The 22414-nt window shown below is 52.9% G+C and overlaps 7 protein-coding genes across 7 annotated transcripts; 3 read left to right on the forward strand and 4 right to left on the reverse strand.

Annotated features, from left to right (window-relative positions):
• Window positions 1-84: 84 nt before the first annotated feature.
• Window positions 85-2934, reverse strand: LRP88_10586 (aconitate hydratase ACO1; the record flags this gene model as incomplete). The annotated part of the gene is made up of 5 exons (XM_083247042.1): window positions 85-261; window positions 314-1625; window positions 1681-1801; window positions 1885-2527; window positions 2821-2934. 5 exons carry the CDS (start codon window positions 2932-2934, stop codon window positions 85-87), a joined length of 2367 nt encoding a protein of 788 aa, XP_083098155.1.
• Window positions 2935-9208: 6274 nt separating this feature from the next.
• Window positions 9209-9617, forward strand: LRP88_10587 (uncharacterized protein; the record flags this gene model as incomplete). Its single annotated transcript, XM_083247043.1, has 2 exons — window positions 9209-9438; window positions 9494-9617. The coding sequence occupies 2 exons, from the start codon at window positions 9209-9211 to the stop codon at window positions 9615-9617; spliced, it is 354 nt and encodes a 117-aa protein (XP_083098156.1).
• Window positions 9618-10187: 570 nt separating this feature from the next.
• On the reverse strand, window positions 10188-10532 carry LRP88_10588 (DASH complex subunit Dam1-domain-containing protein; the record flags this gene model as incomplete). Its single annotated transcript, XM_083247044.1, has 1 exon — window positions 10188-10532. One exon carries the CDS (start codon window positions 10530-10532, stop codon window positions 10188-10190), a length of 345 nt encoding a protein of 114 aa, XP_083098157.1.
• Window positions 10533-11914: 1382 nt separating this feature from the next.
• LRP88_10589 (CRAL-TRIO domain-containing protein) lies at window positions 11915-13841 on the forward strand (the record flags this gene model as incomplete). Its single annotated transcript, XM_083247045.1, has 3 exons — window positions 11915-13111; window positions 13164-13305; window positions 13357-13841. 3 exons carry the CDS (start codon window positions 11915-11917, stop codon window positions 13839-13841), a joined length of 1824 nt encoding a protein of 607 aa, XP_083098158.1.
• Window positions 13842-14445: 604 nt separating this feature from the next.
• LRP88_10590 (adenosine 5'-monophosphoramidase) lies at window positions 14446-15229 on the reverse strand (the record flags this gene model as incomplete). Its single annotated transcript, XM_083247046.1, has 6 exons — window positions 14446-14553; window positions 14609-14623; window positions 14680-14772; window positions 14829-14882; window positions 14944-15026; window positions 15187-15229. 6 exons carry the CDS (start codon window positions 15227-15229, stop codon window positions 14446-14448), a joined length of 396 nt encoding a protein of 131 aa, XP_083098159.1.
• An 870-nt stretch (window positions 15230-16099) lies between these two features.
• LRP88_10591 (Ran GTPase-binding protein MOG1) lies at window positions 16100-16811 on the forward strand (the record flags this gene model as incomplete). The annotated part of the gene is made up of 3 exons (XM_083247047.1): window positions 16100-16176; window positions 16233-16448; window positions 16511-16811. The coding sequence occupies 3 exons, from the start codon at window positions 16100-16102 to the stop codon at window positions 16809-16811; spliced, it is 594 nt and encodes a 197-aa protein (XP_083098160.1).
• A 468-nt stretch (window positions 16812-17279) lies between these two features.
• On the reverse strand, window positions 17280-19346 carry LRP88_10592 (SprT-like family-domain-containing protein; the record flags this gene model as incomplete). The annotated part of the gene is made up of 1 exon (XM_083247048.1): window positions 17280-19346. The coding sequence occupies one exon, from the start codon at window positions 19344-19346 to the stop codon at window positions 17280-17282; it is 2067 nt and encodes a 688-aa protein (XP_083098161.1).
• Window positions 19347-22414: the final 3068 nt, after the last annotated feature.

A 22414-nucleotide genomic window follows, 5' to 3' on the forward strand; every position in this document is an offset into this window, starting at 1 on the left:
CATGCAGGATATACGCCAGTTGTGACCCAAACTATTTCACTGCTTCATTTCCTTCTTTCCTTCCCGTTCATCATCTTCCGTTATTTACTTCTTGGCGGCCTTGGCCATGGTGTTGAGGGCAGAACCGTTCTTGAACCACTCAATCTGGGGCTCGTTGAAGGTGTGGGACAGAGGAATCTCGAAAGAGGGGCTGCCATCGGCGGGGTGGACAATCATGGGGAAAGGCTTGCCAACCTCGAGCTTGGTGCAGAGAAGGTCGACCTGGTATCGAGTTAGTTGATGCTATGAAAGACACTGTGGACGAGCAACATACCTTGTCATCAGGGCGGATCTTGTCGTAGTCAGCGGGGTCAGTGAAGGTCAGGGGCAGCATGCCCTGCTTCTTCAGATTGGTCTCGTGGATACGGGCGAAAGATCGGGTAATGATGGCAAGACCACCAAGGTGACGGGGCTCAAGAGCGGCGTGCTCTCGGGAAGAACCCTCACCATAGTTCCAGTCACCAATGACAACCCACTTGATACCCTTGGCCTTGTAGTCACGGGCGACGGCGGGAACGGCACCCCACTCGCCGTTGGTGAAGTTGTGGATCTTGTTGGCCTCATCGTTGGCCTCGTTGATGGCACCGATCAACATGTTGTTGGAGATGTTGTCAAGGTGACCACGGTACTTGAGCCAGGGACCGGCCATGGAGATGTGATCAGTGGTGGTCTTGCCCTTGGCCTTGATGAGGATAGGGAGATCCTTAGCATCCTTGCCGTCCCAAGGCTGGAAGGGGGTAAGGATCTGGAGACGGTCGGAGGTGGGGGAGACATCGACAGTGACACTGGCACGGTCCTTGGGGGGAGCCTGGTAAGTGTCCTGGCCGGGGTCGTAGCCGCGAACGGGGAGACCGTCACCGGTGGGAGGAGAGAGCTTGAACTCCTTGCCGTCCTTGTCCTTGAGGGTGTCGGTGAGGGGGTTGAAGTGGAGGGAGCCGGCAATGGTCAGGGCGACGACCATGTCGGGGGAGGCGACGAAGGAGTGGGTGGCGGGGTTACCGTCGTTTCGGCCAGTGAAGTTACGGTTGTAGGAGGAGATGATAGAGTTGGGGGTGCCCTTCTTGACATCGCGTCGGTCCCACTGACCAATGCAAGGACCGCAAGCGTTGGCGAGGACCATACCACCGAACTCCTCAAAGGTCTGGAGCTGACCGTCACGCTCAATGGTGGCACGAATCTGCTCAGAACCGGGGGTGACAGTGAAGGCAGCCTTAGCCTTGACACCGTGGTTGAGGGCATCACGGGCAATGGAGGCAGCGCGGGACATATCCTCGTAAGAGGAGTTGGTGCAAGAGCCGATCAGACCGACCTTGAGCTCATCGGGCCAGCCGTTGTCCTTGACAGCCTGGCTGAACTTGGAGATGGGAGTTCCCAGATCGGGGGTGAAGGGACCGTTGATGTAGGGCTCGAGCTCGGAAAGGTTGATCTCAATCAGCTGGTCGTACTCGGCACCCTCGTCAGGTCGGAGGCCGTGGGCGTAAGAGCGGGCAAACTCTCCGATCTCGGTTCGCTTGGTGGCGGCAAGGTAGTCGTACATACGCTCGTTGAAGGGGAAGAGAGAGGTGGTGGCACCGATTTCAGCACCCCTGCGAATAGTTAGTACAACGATCGAAACAACTCAAGGAATGGGGAAGTTCTGACATGTTGCAGATGGTAGCCATGCCAGTGCATGAGAAGGTCTCAGTTCCAGGTCCATGGTACTCAACAATGGCACCAGTGCCACCCTTGACGGTGAGAATATCGGCGACCTTCAGAATAATGTCTGTGGTGTTGTTAATAAGTGGGTCCATGGATGACTAACGGTCGACGATGATCGACAGTGGAAGGTGCGCAGGTATCACTTACCCTTGGGGGCAGTCCAGCCGTTGAGCTGACCAGTCAGCTTAACACCGATGACCTTAGGGGCCTTCAGCTCCCAGGGAAGGTTGGCCATGACATCGACAGCATCAGCACCACCGACACCGATACAGGCCATACCAAGACCACCACCGTTGGGAGTGTGGGAGTCAGTTCCGATGAGGAGACCACCGGGGAAAGCGTAGTTCTCGAGAATAATCTGGTGAATGATACCGGAGCCAGGGCGCCAGAAACCAATGTTGTACTTGGCACAAGCAGTAGCAAGGAAGTTGTAGACCTCCTTGTTGATGTCGACAGCACGGGCAAGATCCTTGGCACCACCAATCTGAGCCTCGATCAAGTGATCGCAGTGGACGGTGGAGGGGTTGGCAACGGCGTCCATGCCAGCGGACATGAACTGAAGGATGGCCATCTGGGCGGTGGCATCCTGGCAAGCAACACGGTCAGGTCGGAGCTTGAGGTAAGAGCTGCCACGCTCGATCTCCTGGCCATGGGGATCATCCAAGTGAGAGTACAGAATCTTCTCGGCGTAGGTCAGGGGTCGGTTAAGGCGGGCGCGGACGATGTCGAGGTTCTCGGACATCTTCTTGTAGTTGATGAAGTTGTTCTCCTCCCAAAGGTTCTGGCGGACCTATAGTGGGGCCAAGATGGCACGAGTCAGTCCAATTGTTCCCCCAAAACTTGATTTGAGCATGCTGAAGCTGGCTGCAGTGAAAGCTGCTGGTACTATTGTTGCAATTGCACCACAGCGCGCAAATCTGCCTGTGGTCGAAATCACTGGTGATTTGACGGCCCAGGTCGATCGGCGCGCAATGACGTCTGGGAGGTGCCCGGATGAGCGGCTTACATGCCACACCAGGAGAACCGCCAAGCGTCGAGTCGTTCACGCAAAACACGAGCTGCTGAGAGTAGAATCTTGCTCACCTTCTTGTCGAGAGGGCTGTCAGAGACAGTTGCCAGGCGGCGAATGCCAGAGGCGGCGCCCGCGAGGACGCGGCTCCGGGCGACATTGCCCAGAACCTGGCGGGTAGCAAGCATGGTGAAGGTGTTGATCACTCAAGGCTGAAGCGTCTCAATTGAGTGTGAGCGTGATTAGAGCGGAGAGGGTCAGGGTATCACTAGGAAGAAGGAAAAGGGAGACGCTCGCACACGAGAAGAATCAACGGGCAAGAAGAGATCGAGGAGGAGGGGGGAGGATTGAGTATTAAAAGGAAGCGGATGGGAGGAGGGGGGTGTTTTTTTCTCTTGCCAGGGCACACGGCAACAAGGCCCTCCTCACCTTAGGTACCTGTCGCTTAGGACCTCGCTGAGGTTTCTGACGTACCTGGCAGTGAAGCCCAGCAGTGAGAGCGCCGACTCCGCTAGAGGCACGCCCCAGGAGAGAGCGAGCCCCAAAAAATGTGGGTGATGCCCCACAGCGGAGCCCTCTCCAAGCACCAGTGATCAAGTGTGGTTTCCCGATGCGAGCGGGGAGGGCAAACCCGTCCTTCTACCAATCAAAAAAGAGCTGAAAATAATCGGCAATTCCTTTCGTCATGGGTGGTAACCGAAAACCTCCACTCTGCCGAGGGAACAAACACCTGTTGCTCCAAAAGCATTTTTGGCGCACCAGATTGTACCGCAGCCGTCGGTTCCCGTCTCTCTCGGGGCCGATAATACCGAGGCAGCGACAACGCAAGCAGAAACCAAACCCCTGCCTCTATTGCGAGTTGCCATTGGACTCGTTGATTGGTCCTTGTTCTGAGATCGTTGTTGATTGAAAACAGCACCCTTTTGGTCCCATCATAGGTTGGAAATACTTACTTGCGACAAATTCCTCTGTAGATCTACTGTGCCACCGTCGTCCCGTCTTCGTTGCTAGACTCTTGCTCAAGGAGGGGAACTCTCCGTCCCCACTCAGGCCTGGTTGCTCCAAGCTGGGCGCAACTCTCAAGGCCGAGGGATAATTGCAACCGCTGCCATTGGGCCAAAAAAAAAAAAAAAAAAAAGATAATTGGGCGGTCATCGGTCTGGGGATGCGGCAGAATGCCATTTTCCACATGTCCAGTGAAGGCATCGGGAACCGAGCGCTAGGGTCTCGGAGCTTCGCAACTACGAGCAACACTGTGCGGCGACCGAACATGAAACCCGCTGGCCCGAGACTCTATTCCCCCCTGGAGACCCGGTGACGCCGCTCCGCGGGCGGGCTTTGACCCTTACCATGCATTCAATCCGGCGTGGACCCCGGACCAGCGCTCCAGTTGGTGGCGGTGCACCACTCACTGTATACCAATCCATTCATTCTTTGTGAAGAGCCGCGGCGCCTGTAACCGTCAAGCTTGTCAGCTAGGGAGCTCAAGACCCACCTGAGAATAGTGTCATCCAGACTCCAGACTGTCCGGGGCGACACCTCCCATGCAGTATTATGTGCTGTTTAGAAGTGGACAGTTATCCAACATTCCGTATAGATACCTTTATTCATCATGATTCCAACTTGAGCATATGTTTCAGTCTATGTAGTTCAAAGACTCCGAGTGTCCACACATGCTTAATCCAGTCCATAGTTGCTCAAAGCAATCAAGGCAACCCATTGAAGGGTGGCTGATGCTGCAGAATGTCATGGATATACAAAGTCCCCCTTGATGGTCAGGTCAACTGGTGGTTTGGTAGCGCCAGCATCAAGTCTGACACGTCTTCATCGACCCCCATCCCTTCCCGTCACTCGTCCTCCAATCTCTATTCCAGTAACAATTCTCTATCTAAATCCATATGCGATATCTTGAAACTGTCCATGGTCCATAAGATCTGCGATATGTACCTCCTTCACCATTCCCAGTTGGACGTATGGCCTCCTGCTCAGTGACCTCCCAGTCCTTGGGGAAGTTCTCTTCCTCTCCCCATAACCCCGTAAAACCTTATGTGACGGGGCTCTCTGGCAGGGGTGGCTGAGTTCCAGCTATGTACCAAACGGCGAGTCCCGGGCCAAGCTGCCAACGTGCTCTGGCATTGCCATTGTTGTCCGGGGAAATGTGGCTAGGGCCCTCATGGGGGAACTCCCCAGGTTCCAAGTTCCGTGGAGTGGTCTCCAGTGTGAGCGCTGGTCCGGTTCACCTTACACCAGCGAACTTGCAGCCAATGGCATTGCTTTATCTCCTTTCGAAACAAAAGGTTCGACGTCTGATGCTCCTATGTCCGTCCGTCATGAGCTTGTGGATCATATAAATGCCATTTAGAGTTGGATATATATCCCATGCTTTCAGCCTCAACAGCAGTCCATGAATGGGTCACGAACAGAGCGACAATAACATCGTATAGCACATCGGGAGACGGGGAGTCCTTGAAGAGCCTTATGAGGAGGATTTGAGAACCAGGGCATTACATGTAGGTAATATTAGATGTGCTCTCACACGGGCTTAGGCTGAGGCTCAGGGTCCATGGCTTTGGTGTGATTCACTGTCAACCGGCCATCTGAAGCAAATAATGGATCTATGCTTGCCCAATTGTAGGTTGCCTACAAACATATTCTGCTACACTTCTCGTGCACTATTTCCCCGGGTATCGCATCACAGACACGTCGGTCAAGGTTGGGCGTTGAAGGTCGTGATTGTGGAGCCACAAAGCGCTCGAGGTTTGATGCGGGGAGCCGAAGCCACAGGTTGGAGGCTGATAACCAAGGTTGTCAGGCCGCGAGCCAATCAAGGCGGGGCAGAAAACAATCTTCACAACCCTGTCGTCATGACATGCTCCTCTTCCATCCATCCACCCCTCCCCACACTCTCCGTGACGGCCATTCAAAATTCTTGCACATGCTTCCCTCAGGGATTGCCATCGATAACAGACACGGGGGATCATGACAAGGTCGAACGATGGCGAAACCGAGGTCAGATATGATACAGCGAACGCAGATGCCATGCAGTTTTGCCTCGTTTTCCGTCATGGGACAGTCACCCTCATGGCCGAGGATACCGAGCCCCAAGCTCCTCTCGCACGAGACCGAGCGACCGAGACTGCGATAGCCAGTGAGCGGAGGGCAGAAAACCCCATTCCAGCTGCCATTGAGCTCGCCCATTGGCGCCCACCAGAGCCCTGGTCTAGGCCGTTCACTGGGGAAAAGGCCCCATCGGAGCCGGTTGCGTCAGAGGTGCCAGTGCTTGACCTCAGCGGCCCCCAGACGCTCACGATAGTCCATCGCCGAACACTCCCCCGGATACCGACCGGAGGCGGACGGACCTCCTCGGCTTGGCTCGACGTTACGAGCCACGGCTCTCCATCGGCTCCAGGTTCGGCGCTGGACGGCAAGACGTTGACGATGGTGTCAAGTTGTTTGCCAAGAAGGCAGAAGGTTTGTCTCCTGCATCAATCCGGCAATTTTTGACGGAATTCAAGTGTGAGGGGGGAGGCATGATGCTTCAGCAAAGCATGTGGGTTACCCTCGACGCAGGCACACAAATCAAAAACAACCACTTCCGTCTGTTCCACATAGACCCAAGCAACAATTGTTGCTAGGAAACGATAGATGAGGACAAGACATGGACATAATTATCTTGTCGACCGTTATTTGCTTTCAGGGTCAGGCATTGAACACGGCCTGGGCACAGTCTCTTCCCCTCGACCAATTCCTCGCCCAAATCCACAACCTCACAATCAATCAACTCCCGTACCTCGACAAAAGCTTCTTATTCAACCTGATGGACCCTTCTCGGCTGACAGGCGCGGCGGCCCCACGCCCCAGGCAGCGCAACTCCAAGGATGAATCCTTGACTCTGCTGGGCTTCATTTTCCCAGCCTGCCTGTTCCCCGGTCGTTACGGCACCGATGCAGCGCCACCCGCAGCGCTGACCCGGGGCCCACGCCGCAGAGAACGAAGAATTTACCGCATCGTCACCCCGATGCGGCATAGTCGCCTCTGGTTCCCCCCGGGCGTCTCCATGCCTCAAACAGGGCCCGTTTCCCTTGACAAAATTTTGCTCTCTCTCCCCCGTTTAGCAGGGTCTGAAAGCGGAGCGGAGGCTCGGACCAGCGGCTTTTACTTCGGTCGCCGGACCGTGGCGCTCGCAATTGTGAGGCTCCGAGCACTTCACGCTCGGTCCCCGACGTCTTCCCCATAATCTGTGTCCATTTCGGACCTCAGTTCTCGACGGCGAGTCGCTGAAGCAAATTGGGGTAACCCTTGAACTATGGGGATGAAGCTCTCACGAAACCGCACACCCCCCCTTGTTCCTGCACTTCTCCTCTGCTGTTCTGCCGCATCCCAGGCCGCAGACCGCCCAACTTCCCTGTCCTGCCCTATCCAATAGTATCCGCCGCGATTACAATCGATTACAGACGGAACCTTTCCTGCTAGGTTCTCTATCTACCTCGGTGTTCAGCCGCATAACCACTCGTAACCCAGTTGGCTGCTGCTTTACCGAACTGCAAAACGGTTCCCTGCTTGTCAACAAAGACACGCCACACAAATAATTATCGGTCAGTGGCAAGAAAATGTCAGACGAAAGACCCTAGAGGGTATGTATCCAGCAATGACAGGGCCGGGATATGAAAGCTCATCACCCCCGCCGTCGACCCGGACCCAAGTCAGAGCAGACAAAGAAGCGGGCTGGGACTAGACACTGCATCGCCGTGAGAAACTTATCCGCCTCCACAGGTCTCCAAAACACCCCAGGTGGCAATTCGTAACATCATACCACTGAGAGGTCAAGTTCGAGCATCCTTGCGCCCAGAGTAAAACCAGAGTTCACGGACGCTCTTCAGAAACCCACAACTGTCGTCAAAGGAGAGCATCACCACAACGTCCACAAATTATTATGATTGGAGATCATTGGCCTCCCATAGTGGATCAACGCCTGCTGTCTGCCATGTGTTTTCAAGTCCGTCCAATTCCCTAAGGTGGGCTCGGCTCGAACATGTGGCGGTGACAACGTTGATCATTGAACGCCATGTCGCTGGGATCTGACCAAGCCTCATAAGGACTTTGCTTCACGAAGGGTTCGTTGTATGCATGAGCAAGTATTCGTCGATATACCTCGATGGTTAATGGTCAATTCCTCGCCAACTATAGCCGTGACTGATACTCTTTCGTACAACCCTCCTCGAGTCACTAACGCCTTTTTATATTACATGGAGCCCAAGTATATCACCAGCCACTCGATGTGGTGTTTCAGGTACCTGGATCTTTGCTCAGTGGATGATGCGTGGTGCAGTTTGAAAGACTGATCGGTCTCATTTTGATACTGAAGGTCATGCCAGGGTCAGCGCACCAATGTCCCACTCGCCAGCTTAGAACAGAAGGCCAATCTCAATTATATTTACACAACATGCCCTAAACCAGCCAAGTATACATTACCCATCACGCCCGTGCCTCCAGCGCCAACAGACTATGACCAGTTCTTCAGCATTGACACGTCTGGGATCATGTATAAGACGCATGAGTGGATATCTAGCACACCAACTTGGGTGTTTGACATACTACATACTACTTAAGTATCCCTGAGTATCTTACGCGAATATATAAGTATCTCTTCATAAGTTTATTGCATCGCATCCTAAAAATAAGAGGCAGTTATCTAAGGTAAAGAAGAATTCTTACATAGTCTCTTCTACGTATTTATTCTAGGATGTACGACTAATCATGCTTAATGTCCGGCTCCCAATCATAGAATCGGGTGGCCATCTAATATCCAGCCTCAGCATGGATCTCTCTGGCCATACCAAGGGCCATGAGCGACTCACGGAGATCGAGCCTTCCCAAACCATCCCACTTGGGATGTCTACCTTGACGAGAATGTGGAAAATGCGACCTTTCATTGACGAAAATCTTGATAAATAGCAACAATTTCATATGTCTCCTACCCTCTAACGAGATAATTGGAGGAATTGTCAACGAAGAACAGTTCTTCCCGGCCCATCAGTCACTCTAGACGGTGTAAGTGAACCAGGCAGCCTTCATTCTTCCCGACACTTCGATTCCATCACATGAGTTTCAGCCAACCCTTTTCGAAACCTTCAAACGTTACTCTTATAAATGCGTCAGCACATGGATATTCCATCATTTCAGGATGATCACTGCCCTTCCGTCAATTGAAGGACCTCCAAACTCGATACCCGCCTCTCATGGAGCTGTGGCTGTGTGGCTGTTGTGTGGCTAGGGCTCCCCGCATATGGGCCGTGACAAGAACACTGTAGACACTGTCTCCCCACCAAAATTTTGGACTTTTTTCTGAATCGCCAACCTCCACCGCCCAGGTTATCGATCATCGAGATACCCGTCGCAAGATCAGGTCGACAAACACTGCACTTTTGCCGCATTGCCCCATCACGAAAGAAATCCGCAACCATGGGCGTCACCAACAAGCGAACCATCACCAAGACCCGGCGCAAGACCAGAGACGTCGACCAGGTCAAGGCCGACCTCCTCTCGCCCAAGCACCTCAAACAGTTCATGGAGACCAAGGCCGCCGAGGACCTCCCTGGACTCGGCCGACACTACTGCACCGAATGCTCCAAATGGTTCGAGACGGACGCTACGCTGGTTGCGCATCGCAAAGGAAAGCCTCACAAGCGAAGGTTTGTTGCCATTTTACTTCTCCTATTGGGGGTATCTTTGCTAACACTATCCTAGACTCAAGCAAATCGCCGAGGGACCTTATACTCACAAGGACGCCGACGCTGCTGTGGGCCTTTGGACGGATAATGGCGACCGAAAGCGCACCGATATGGACAACGACGTGTCCATGGATCCCTGAGATTCTTGTCCGAATTCGATGATATCCTCTTCAACGTGTAATCGGCATGCGCATTAAGCATGATGGGTTTGCAGGCGTATTTGGGTTGCATTTGATTCAGCTGGGATGATATTCGGACGGCGTTGCGGGCGGCAATCCTGGTATACGAGTGTGTGTTCGAGGCGAAAACTTCAACTTCACCTAACTCCCCTACCGCGCGCCCTGGCAAGCCCACTAGGCCGACCTCGACCAACTCCACGGGTGGATCTTCCCCTCGATGATGTTCCCCGACCAGGCGCTGAGGGAAGACGGGATTGACGGGGCTCTGGTGTGGTGAATCTGGACGACTTGGTGGTTGTGGGTGGGTTCTCGACAAAGGACGTATCCGTTGTCCTATGGAATGGTTAAAATCTGAAAATTGGCTCGGCTTACGGCGAGAACTTGCATGAATGTCATATCAGTGTCAGTCTCCGGCCGCGAGGGAGCTTCGACTGGTTGCTCTTGTCTTGTCCTATCTCGACGGAACGACTCTGGGACGGGCCCCTTTAGGCAGTGTGAGCTCATATACCAGACACATAAACTCTAGATATCCTAGGAGTATAAGACCAATAGACCTACCTCTGGAAAGTCAACGCAGAAAGCGTTCATGTTCAATCCGTACATGAAACTCGCAAACGACTCGCTGAACCTCGCCAGACTCTCGTGCATGAGCTGGAAGTGCATCATGTTCGCCTCGAGATCGGCCATAGCGTCTGAGAGCTCTGCGAAGGCGGGCTCGAAGGCATTGAGCGGGAACGGGGCATCGCTTTCTCCTGCACCGCGGGCAGACTCTCGGAAGGATGAGCGCGACGATGGACGGAGCGGGGTGGTGGGACGCGAGGTATGGGAGCGGGAGTTGGAGCGCTTGACGCTGGCGTCAAGAGGTTCGCCAGACATGTTGTAGTCGTCGCGTATGTGGTCTGGGCGGTGTGATATATCGTTTCGTGCGATGCGCGATGGGCGAGAGGTGGAGGGTCTGTTTCGTGCTTTGTGGTTGTCAAGTTGGTTTGGGCTCAAAGTCAACAAACGGCGGTTGTTGTGGCGTCCCCGCAGTCAAGGTGTGGCTGCCCAAAGTGGCTTTCCCCGCGGCGGGACCAATGCCGTTGAGCTGGTGTGATAGCAGGACGAGTATCTTTTCATCATGACTCGTCCTTGCTGACGATGAAGCCAGTTGAACCTCCATATCAAGTTCTAGGCGGCATGTAGTGTTGACCACTCATGCTTTGTTTGTTTATTTTCAGGGAATATGCCCATGTGGCTGACCTTGGTTCAATTTCATGGTCGTCATGGTGTCGTGTGAGCTGTTCATACGTAGCTCAGGGGCTCACTTGACGACATACGATGAGGCTGAGCCGACGACACGACCTAATATTACGGGAGCAACTGACCAGGGCCAGCTGCCAACCGCTAATATCTTTCCTGTATCATCATCATATGAGAAGCGCTTGGGCATCGCGTGTCATTCAGGGTTCTGTTTATCGAGTTGGTAGCGGATCTGTAGGGTAAGAGTTTCGTCGAATCTCAAGGCAGTCCGGATCAGCGCAGCGTTACTCAGCGGCCCGAATTAAGCCCTACGTATAGAATGAGTTTTGATTCGTAGACCTAGAATGACTGGATCGTATTTACTCCGGTGTATTTGAGGCCCAGTCGGTTTCGCTTTCGTTCCTATGTCCTCGTGTCATCTATTCGGACAGATACGCGTATGAAGCCCAGCCTAGATAGCTGTGCTGTGATACATATTAGAGGCAAAGAGAGTAGCCTCTTCTAAACGCAACAATAGAATGAATGAAAATCAGATGAGCCATTATGTAAAGTTTTATTCAATTCCAGATCAAATATCAAAGTACTCATCCAATATCCTCACGAGTTAAGCTCGTCGTGTGCATGTCTTGCCTTGAACCGCGTGTCCGGGTACTCCGGGCACTAACAGAAACACACATCCAATACGTAACCCGTAAACTCCGCGGGGGCCGGTGTCTCTCAAGTCCCGCACGCACCCTCTCAGCAAAAAGAGCAGCAGCCTTTTTTCCCTCCCCTTGCGCTCGCACCATCTCATCTCACTGCTCGTGCTTATTTATATAGCCTTGCTCTGGCCTTTCCCCTCGAGCCTCCTAGGGGAACTGTCCTGCTGCTGAAACCGCGAGCTCTGGACGATAGGTGGAGCTGATCACAGGGGTTTCCCGCGCCGGTCAACGACGACACATCTTTCAAGAACCTTTTTGCGGCGTTGCATTACGCGCTCGCAAGTCTTGGACAGCCCTATCAGCGACATCTTACCTATGAGGCCTCAACTGAGACGGATCTTGTATTCAAATAGCTGCCGTCTCAGCTCCTGTCAACAGTTCCTACGCCCTTCTCAGGCGCTCTCATCCCCCAGTTTTGCGAGGCCTCCACTGGCCAGATCATACACAACCCCTGCATCATTCAGGAGAGTCTCAGCTACGAGATACGAAAACCCAAGCAAGGCCTCACTTCTTGCCCCACCTGTCGCAACAAGTCTCAACTACTCTGCGCGTATCCGCATTGCTGGCGCAACCTCTACTCTCACCCTTCAGAGGTCTTATACGACTCCCTCTAGCAGATCAACCTCAGGTTCAATCAGGCGCCCACTTGAAGCAAGTTCTCTTTCCTCAGCTGTTGTAGCTGCGGCTGTACTTGCAGCTGTTCTTATTGCATCGGTGTGGTCCACGACAGGCTCTACCAGCAACCCATATTCCCAAGAATTCGATAAAGACATTGAAATCATGTCTCTCCAAGTCCCCCCCGGTCGACCGGGAAACTTGACTCCTGAGCAAGAGGAGAAGCTTCGCAAGCTATGGGCTGCCATCTTCCAGCTCACCGGTGTGGCCGATGACGACAGCACTGGCGCTGATCTTCTCTCCCCCAAGGAACCTGAGGAGGCTAACAATGCGGGTGGCGAGAAGAAGAAGCGATTTGGCGTCTTCCGAAAGGGCAAGTCTGGCAATTCAACTCCCACAGAGACTTCCGTCGAGGAGGACAAATATGGCCAGACGAAGCACTTCTACGACACCCTGGCCAACGAGACCCCTGAGTCCATCCACCACACCATCTGGAGCATGGTGAAGCATGACCACCCTGACGCTCTCGTCCTGCGCTTCCTTCGCGCACGAAAATGGGACGTGGAGAAGGCTCTGGTGATGTTGGTGTCGACCATGCACTGGAGACACAACGACATGCGTGTGGATGACGACATCATGAAGAACGGTGATGCCCTTGCCATTGAGGATGAGAAGAATGCCGATTCCCCTACCAAGCAGGTGAGTGCCGACGTCATGGCACAGCTCCGAATGGGCAAGAGTTTCTTGCATGGCACCGACAAGAATGGCCGGCCTATTTGCGTTGTCAGGGTTCGCCTTCACAAGATTGGTGCGGAGTGCGAGCCAAGTCTGGAGAGGTACACAGTCTATATCATTGAGACTGCCCGTATGGTTCTTGAGCCTCCAGTTGATACTGCTGTAAGTGAACCCTCCGGAATATTGATATTTATGATGCTAATGGCCACCTTAGTGTGTCATCTTTGACATGACGGGCTTCTCCATGGCTAACATGGACTACGCCCCTGTCAAGTTCATGATCAAGTGTTTCGAGGCCAACTACCCCGAGTCTCTTGGTGCTGTCCTGGTGCACCGCGCCCCCTGGCTGTTCCAAGGTATGTGAACCAGAGTTTATCAGCACCGAATTGCAACTAACAAGATACAAGGCATCTGGAAGGTTATTCGTGGATGGTTGGACCCTGTCGTTGCGGCCAAGGTTCACTTCACCAACAACCGCGCCGAGCTCGAGGAGTTCATCGCCCCAGACCACCTTATCAAGGAGCTCGACGGCGACGAGGACTGGGAGTACAAGTACATCGAGCCCGCCGCCGGCGAGAACGACAAGATGAAGGACACCGAGACCCGGGACCGCCTGCTCGCCGAGCGCGCCGAGCAGGTCAAGCAGTTTGAGCACGCAACCCGGGAATGGATCCGCTACCCAGACGGTGAGAAGAGCGCCGAGATCAAGGCGGAGCGCGAGAGGGTCTCCAAGTCGCTGAGGGAGGGATACTGGGTCTTGGACCCCTACATCCGGGCGAGGACGCTCTACGACAGACAGGGTTCTATCCAGAGCGGCAAGGCCAACTGGTACTCACCTGTTCCCCCGGCGGCCGGCACTTCTGCTGCTACGGCCGCTGACGATGTAGACTAGATGCGAGGGATGGTTAGAAAAAAACAAAGGGCGTCTCCCCGGCACACGATTTCTCAATCAGCTCTTGGCTGATCACTCTCGGCCCAACCCCAGTTGGGTTTGACCTATTACTTTAGGGTTATAGAGCATGATGCATAATAATAACATTATCGGGTATCAGGTTACGATTAATTACTGTGCGGATTGTGAAACCCAGCTATTTGGTATCACAATGAGGCTCAATGAGTGAATATGATATCTCCCGATGAAGAGCCCATCTGAAATCACTTCATTTCCACGCCGAAACTTCATAGCGTCCTCTCCAATTAGGTATCCACTTGTGGTTCTTTGTTGCGGCATTTGTTATGACGAATACCCAAGTATTCGTCAAAGAGCTAAGTCGGTGCCTTGAATCCTGCTTCCTGAAGAAAGCGAGATGCCAGTGAGATACGAAGACAGTGAGGTGATAAGAACGAACTTGGTGATCGTTATTGTATTTAGGCCGTGATATCTGGTTCTACCTAGCAGCTGGATAATGAAACCAGAGACCCTTGCCGTGAAACACTTTTAAAGGCCACAGCTATCATCAAGATGCGTTGCCTTTACGTTGCGTAGCATTGCCGGCTCAAATCCTGGACTTGACCTCCTCGTAGTACGCCTTGAGCGCGTCCATGTCGGGTGACTGGGTAGGCCACCCGACGCCGAGGCCCTCCTTCTCGTTGGGCTTGGGGATCTAGATACATGTTAGTAGTGGGATCCGAGGGATGGGGGTACGGGATTCGTGTTACCATGTGGAAGTGAACCTGAAGTGACCATCAGCATTTGAAAGCATAGGAGAATATGGATAGGGTAGACTTACATGCTTGACCTCCTGGTGGGCGATCGCGCCGTTGTTCTGAAGGATGTTGTAGTCGGTGGCACCGGTTGCGTTGACAATCTTCTTCAGGGTGGGCTGTTTGTGCCCATCAGCGCCTCATTCTATCGCCGCAGGAGAACAATTAAGCTTACCAGGACCTCAGAGAGGTGATCATCGGGAATGTCGGCCAGCTTCTCGCCGTGGTACTTGGGGATGACGAGCTACAGGGTGTCAGTCGGCTCAAGCGAGGTTGGGCGTCGATCATACAGCATGACCCTTACTGAGGGGGCCAATGTCGAGGAAAGCGAGGGTCTTGTCGCTCTCAAAGAGCTTGAAGCAAGGGATTTCACCTGTAATTGAGAGACGACGGTTAGTCGAGGGATTGGAACGGTGGTGATGGTGACGAGAAAGATAGATAGATGATGGACACCCTCAACGTACTCTCCCCTCAACAGCTCCCCGCATCCACACTCTCTCGGCTTGACTCTCCGACTCTCCAATTCTTCTTACCCTTGATGATGCGGCAGAAGATGCAACCGGCGGCGGAGGCCATTTTGTATAATAGAAATTGATTGAACGGCGAGAAAGTTGAGAGAAAGAAGTGTCACGAGAGAAGGGAGAAGCTTCAAGTACGTTATGCACTGAGTGAGTCGGTTAACAGATGCTGACATAGGTGCACTATCAGAGGGGTTGCTCGTGGTCTGCTGATTGGTGAGTGGGGCATGCGACAGAGGTTTATAAGTCAAATTAGCAGAATATCCTTTCGGAGTGGGACCTTCCATCGAACTCACCTCTTGCCTTTTACCAGATGTGACCGTGGAATGGCCCAACAGACTCCATTCAAACAATCTTTGGAAACATTCGTCTGGAATCTCCAGATTCGAATTTTTGCTTTTTGCATTTTTGATGATGGAAAATGATAGTACTAATTGGAGGGAGTCTTGCTGACCCTTTTTTGTATTTTTAAAATGCATTTCAATCGTTCTTTTCGATGTCTTTAACGGTCGGCATTCAGTCATGCCATGTGGCTGCCACACCAAAAGTGAGGCTTTTCGTACGTCATCATGTGGCGGGGTCACATCCCACCTGAGCCCCTCCAAACCCGAGCCTGAGCTTGACTTGACTTGCAGGATGCTGTGCTTCCCCGAGCCGAGCCATCCATGATCCATCGCTCTCCTCGTCGCCCACTTTCAGGCTTCCATTTTGTTACCTTATAATCGCCTCCTGCCACCTCATTTCTCCAAAAGCTTGGCTCGAAAATACGAGGATTCCCCCTTCGCGCGTGACCTCTTTTTGCCCTCACCTGTTTAGATCTCTTCTGTCGCCTCTGGTGCCTGATCCACGAGATACTCTTTACAACTTCGACTTTGCGACAGAAGCGAATAACCTCTACAAGACAAGGCTGTCTCTACACTCTCACAAAATGCCCGAATTCATCAGCACGCCTCTCTTTGGTGGCGCAATCGTTGTCGATCTGCCCTCCAACTTTGCCGACGTCAGGTTCGTGCTCGCTCACCTTTGCGCCCAAGTCCGCGTCTGATGCTAATGTTTCTTAGCAAACTGCGACAGGTCCCCGACAACCAGGAGGTCTGGATCGACCAGGATGGCTTCACTAGCATCATCTTCGACATCACTGAGCGCGTTGGTAGCTCTGGCTCTGGTCCCGAGGTTGATGGCCGTGCCATGACGACGCATTTGGAGGACATGGTCGGCTCCGACATCAACACCGTCAAGATCTGGAACACGGCCGAGACTGAGTTCTCGAGGCTCGAGTATGACTCCCCTTCATCCTGTGCAAACTTCAAGAGTCGTGGCTTGCTAACTTCCCTTCCAGAGAAGGCACTCCCGCCTATACCCTCATCTCGACACAGACCCCCCATGTCAACCAGTCCCGCGATACCACCTCGGCTCCCGACTTTACCGCCATCATCCTGACGCTCCTGCGACTCGAGAAGCAAAAGACGGACATCCTCATCACCATCAACGTGCCCCACATCAAGGGCGAGTACGACGAGGACGAGGTCGACCTGGAGCTCGGCCGCCAGGGCAAGCTCATTGGCGACGCCGTCGAGTACTCGGCCCGCATCTGGTCGACATTCAAGATCAAGGATTGGGGTCTGTTTGGCGAGTCTTAAATATGGTTGGAAATTGCAAATTGTGGAATAGACGGTTGGGAATGGGATGAGGTGGGAAGTGTTGGATATCCTGGGATGACTATCACGACTGATGACATCTTTTAACTTTCGACGGATCAGATAAATCGATGGATGTCTGTATGGGCAAGATGCTGGCTTAGCTAGCCATGAATATACTTTTCTTTCGGGGTCTTGATGGCCGATATGACTCTTGTGTATCATGCCTATTGCTCATTAGTCGATGCGATGTCATGACAGTGAAGCGTGATGCAGGGTATATCACACAGGTAAAGGAAAAACGAAACCACCGGCCAAAGCATCGTTGAGTGAAGGATACAGATACAGGTGTAATAATTCATATAGTTTTCATCATTATTCAGGTCTAATCAAGTCATTGCATTTAAGCAATACGTTGAACTCATACAATATGCCAAACTGCCTGGGTATCTCAAGCCTGTATGCCCTCTATTACTTTTCCTCAATGGTCAAATCAACCATCTTCTCAAGAACACCATCCATGCCCTTATTACCCCCTTTGCTCCCCGCCTTACCACCCCCTTGCTTCGCCCACTTCTCCGCAATGAGCTTCATCACCACCTTCTGCGGACTCCCGGGGTTCTCCTCCCTGACCACCGCCATCTGCTCCCTGACAAAGATCTGATACTTGCTCGGACCTCCGGCGGCACCTCCACCCCTCGGCGTCGGCTTCGTCTGCTTTAGTAGGCCCTTGCAGCTGCCGCATCGATGTCGTTGTGGATCGATGCTCTTGGAGTGTCTCTTGAATTCTGTCCCGCAAGCCGAGCACTCCCACACGTACTTGAAGTCGATGTCGTAGCTGTGCTTGGTTGTAACCTCGATGCCGCGGTCTCCAAATTTGGCTGAGCACCTTGCCGCCCACGCCTTGAACTCGCGGCCATGAGGATTCGTGGTGATACCGCTGATCATGAAGTTGGCCAGATGGCAGAACTCGTGTGCCATCACGTTCAGCAGTCGATGCTCGTCGTCAATCACCTTCTCAGCCAGTTCAATCGACGCATGGTGCCTGTACGTCACTGAGAGCTGAGCACCATCCGTCTTGCGTGTTGTGCGGATCGTCTCGCGACGCCAACTAGCACGGCCAGCTGTAGTGTTGAGTGTCTTTGTCCAAACAAGCTTGACACCGCCTGTAGACTCGGCCAGTATTGCAATCTCGCCCTGAGTGATTTCACGATCGAGTTCGGCGAGGAAGCTCTCAGCCAGAACATGCTTTCTTGCGGCAAAAGCCTTCTTGGTCTCCTTCTTGGGCTCCTTCTTTGGGCTCGCTTTGCTTGGGCTCTTCGTTACCGGCGGAAGCATGAGTTTTCGTGGTGAGTGATGGTCATTCCACTCGTTGACTACATCTTGATTCCAAAAGGCGTCCATGCTGGGCCTGTGAGGAGTCTTGGGGATCTGAATCTTCTTGCTCGGAGACATGAGCCCCTTGGGCTTCGAGGTTTTCGGTGGTGTGCTTGGAGGCGTGGTGAACTGATCCCTCTTTGACGATTTGCCCTCCTCATCGGAAAAGTCCTGTAGCTGAAGTCGAAGTTTGGATAGAGTATCGGCGAGGTCTGATGCCGTTGTCGTGTCTTGTGAATCCCCTCGTTGCTTGCTTTGGCTCGTCTTCCGAGATTGAGCAACCTCCTTGCTCAATGCTGTCTCCTTCGTGGTATTCTGACTTGTCCTGGCCTTGGGCTTCAGAGAAGGGGCATTTCTTATCAGGGAAGCATTATCCTTTGCGCCGGCTGCTCTCTGAGGTCGGACCTTGACCGATCTCACAGGTTTCGTCCGAGCTGGTTGATCGGGGGAATCGTTCAACCAGTCCAGCTCAGAGTCAGAGTCAGAAGAGTCTTCGCCTGCGGTTTGATATACGCTTGGATCCTCAGCCTCGCTCTCTTCCCGGTTCACCTCGGTGTCCGTCCCACTCTCAATCTCCCTTGCAAACATCAACGCCTTCGACTTGCTTTCCGGCCTGGCCCTGGGTACTCGCTTCTCGGTTTCCTGACTTGACGCTGTCACCACGCCTGCCTTGGTGTTCCGAAGTCGCCGTACCCTCGTGAGCAACGTCTCTGTCTCTTCCTGGGAGTCGCTGTCCTCATCGGAATCCTCAATGGTTGGTTGCCGTCTCCTCGGCCGTTGAACATGGGCGCGGGGCAGGTCATCTTCAGATTCAGAGTCTGAGGCAGAACCGGTCTCAGGCGGAGGCGAAATTGACTCGCTTGGTGTTGTCTTTCGTGATGCCCGGTCCGGTCCTCTTGACCTACCCTCTTGAGAGTTCTCATGTTCCTCCGAATTCCATCGTTGAAAGAGTGGGTTGCCTGCGGTCTTGCTGGGTTCTCCAAGACGGCGTACTCGACGAGTTTCAGACTTGGCTGTGGGTTTTGAGGCGGCAGGTTTGGTAGATACGCTCGTGGGGTTAGATGCTGTTCTGGTTGCTCTGGTACCTTGCTTCCGAATCAGAGTCTTCAGATCGGGAAGGTCGTCATCGCTGGAGAGGCAAATATCGGCAAGCCGAGCCATGGTAGTAGTGGGGGTGAAGAACAAGATCGGGAGTGAGAAAAGCTGAAGCTTTCAGCTTGCTACGACAGCGGCTGTGTAAAGGCTGGGATCGTCTCTGGCATGTAGATAACACTTCTGGTTAGACAATGCTGAAATAAGCACGTGGTGGCCTAGAGACGAGGATCTAGCCTGGCATGGACTTGGAAAACTGTGTAGGTTGGAGAAGAAACTTGAATTGTTACGTGATCTACATGGTTGGTGTGAAGCATCCACTAGACAGCGGATATGCGTTGTCAGAGCAACTGTCCCGAACAGGAATGCTGTATCACGAAGTCACGTGATTTGAACTGGAATGAATGATGCACCACACCAGGGAAAGGGTTTTGTACAGGCTACCAATTCGCGACGGGAATGGCAATAAATGTATCTCAACTAAGCATGCCTCGTCTATTAATAGACTGAAAGTGCTACCCCTGAGCACTTCATTACCAAGCAACTAGGTTGGCTCGTGATTCTCGAACACGAGGCCAAGGCTTGTGGAGAGTCAAAGCCTCTCGCTAGCCAAGAGAGGGCAATAATTGATGTCTCGCCGTGAGCAGGCATGTTTTGCAAGGGGTTTTACGAAGCCAAAATCGACTTTGATATGAAAGCAATAGAACGTCTTATTGTTTTGAGGAGTTCCTCCCGAGGAGCGAATGTTTGATCCAAGAACTGGGTTCCATACCAGCGAGACTATCCTTGACAAATACTCATCAGTCTCTCTACCTATTTATCATACAAGAGCAATCATAGAGCATGGGAGGAATATCCTAAGTCAAGTATAGGTTATGTAGAACTCAATATTTCTGATGACAAGGGATATAGATGAGCAGTAGGTTAGCGTCAAATGCTGTGAATCAAGGCAGGCAGCCAGTCCAGTGAATCACCATCAAGTAGGCAAGTTAGTGTGCCGGCTATGTGCTTCTCTCCTATACTTTACGAGTATTTAGGGCTGGTTACAGATATATGACCCCAAGAACCGGCAGACGCATTTGTTGTTGGTAAGCTTGACCACTATCTTTTGCCAGAAGTAGAACTGCCCGAAACTTCATGGATGCCGAAAGATCCTCCTGAATAGCCAACGTGTGCAATGGGATGATCTTGAGGCCACGCATACGGCACCCACAGATACTCGCCTTTGTGTTCAACTATTTCGAAACGTCTCAGATTTCACGGATAGGCACGCACAGCCAACAGACGGATCGCAATCCATGACGTAGAAGATTACCAAGCTCATCCACACAGGGCTCGCTCGAGACATTGCGGCCATGGGTCTCGAAAATGAGCCGAAGTATGCAAGGCAAGGCTAACCAAAGACATTCGCTGCCGTGGCCTGGCCGCGCGCCAGCCCGCGTCTCCATCCTTCGGACCTTTGAAGCGAGTGGGAACAGGGGAAAAGGAGGTGACCACTTTTGGAGGACCCGCAGACCTAGTCAACGGCCACATCAGTTCAGCCAACAAGAGAGACCGGTCCCCCGACTGGTGATCGACCATCGCTCGATCTCTGCTGGTACTTGCGAGGTACAGGCAGGCAAGCAAGAGAGTGTGCTGGTGCCGCTGTGGGACAGAGGATTTCTGCTGAGGTCTCCATATCCTCTCTCCAGCTCCTCCTCTCTGACCGTCGAATTTGAAGCAATCTTGTCATCACTCTTCTTCATCCTCGACCCCAGTTCCCGCGCGAACCGAACAAGTCTGACCCAACAAGCCCCGTCCGTTGCTAGTAAACGGGTGGCGGAACGCCAGGCCTATTTGACACGCTGCGGGACATTGAAGCTCGACTCGACTCGAGATGCCGAACTTATCAAAAAAGCATGGCCTTCTAGCGTTGTGGATACGAGATCACAGCATGGCCAGATTGGGACTGGGGAGGTTGGACGAACCAAAACTCAATAGATAACGTTAGACCCGTTGAGAGTAATAAAAAAATTGAAAGAGCCCAGCGTCGGCCTCTCTGCCGAGTTGGAATTTGGGATCGAGAATCGCTGTGGGATCGTGTGTAAAAAATGACCAGGGGGTAACGTTATGTACCCACGTAGCCCTGTCGAGAAACTAACAGAGGCGCATTGAGAAGGCCGCGTCGAGCGTCGTCATCGGCTGTAATTGTGCTGATGATGGCGGGAGGGAAAGGTGCAAGCCAAAATGCAGCCCAATTTCGTGATGGAACTGGCCGAGGGGAGAGACAGCAGCGGGTGGCTTCGCTTTGGATCCTTGTCCAGCATCACCGCATTTTCCTCTCTGCTTCCTTGCATAGGCATGTTTCCTTATTCTGCCTCTGCCTCGTCTGTCGTCTGTCGTCTCTCTTGGTCTCACGAGCGTGGCGATGCAGAATGCAAGTTCGTGTTCCTGCATGATGGAGCCCATCCTTCTCATCCAGCCATCTTCTTTTGAACAAACGCCAACCCCTCAACAATCGAGATTTCATCTCAAGGCTGAAACAACTGCTATAAGTCTGGGCATCTGTAATTCCTAAGACTGGAGAAACCCAGTCCAAGGACCCAGGTTCCCGTTTTTTTTTTTTTTTCTTAGAGCGATGAAAGGGGCATGATGCTGAGTTTGCGAGTTCGCGAGTTCTCCACCACCACCACCACACGGAATACCTCAGGGGTACATACATATCGCCAGAGGGCAAGGACAAGGTCATCATTCAATTTCACGGAGTCGGCGGAGTTGGCAAAAAAGCACAGCACACCCCGGAAGCTTCGCGGATGTGGCCGTAGCCGTGAAAACGGGAGCCAGCAGCCTGTGCTGCACTGCAGGGCCTCGAAACACACGTGTAATTCAACGTCTTGCTTGTAACCTACACCAGACACACGCCGATGATAGCTCCGTGCATACAAGCATGCCCTGTGCCCTGATATGGTTCAAAACCAAGCAGGTTTGAATATCGAACCGGTTTATGGCTGCTCATCTGTAACCCTCGCGTCAGTCTCGTGCACCACACCAAGGCCAGCCCCTGACGACAATTGCAGAAGCTTGTCATTGAATTGAGCTTGCTCACTCGCAAACACCTGCAGCTCTGTCAACGAGAAAGACAGAAATTGTCTTCACAA

The sequence above is a fragment of the Fusarium phalaenopsidis genome (genome assembly GCF_050370095.1).
Source record: "Fusarium phalaenopsidis strain FUZ10S chromosome Unknown contig_32304, whole genome shotgun sequence".
NCBI classification, from domain to species: domain Eukaryota; kingdom Fungi; phylum Ascomycota; class Sordariomycetes; order Hypocreales; family Nectriaceae; genus Fusarium; species Fusarium phalaenopsidis.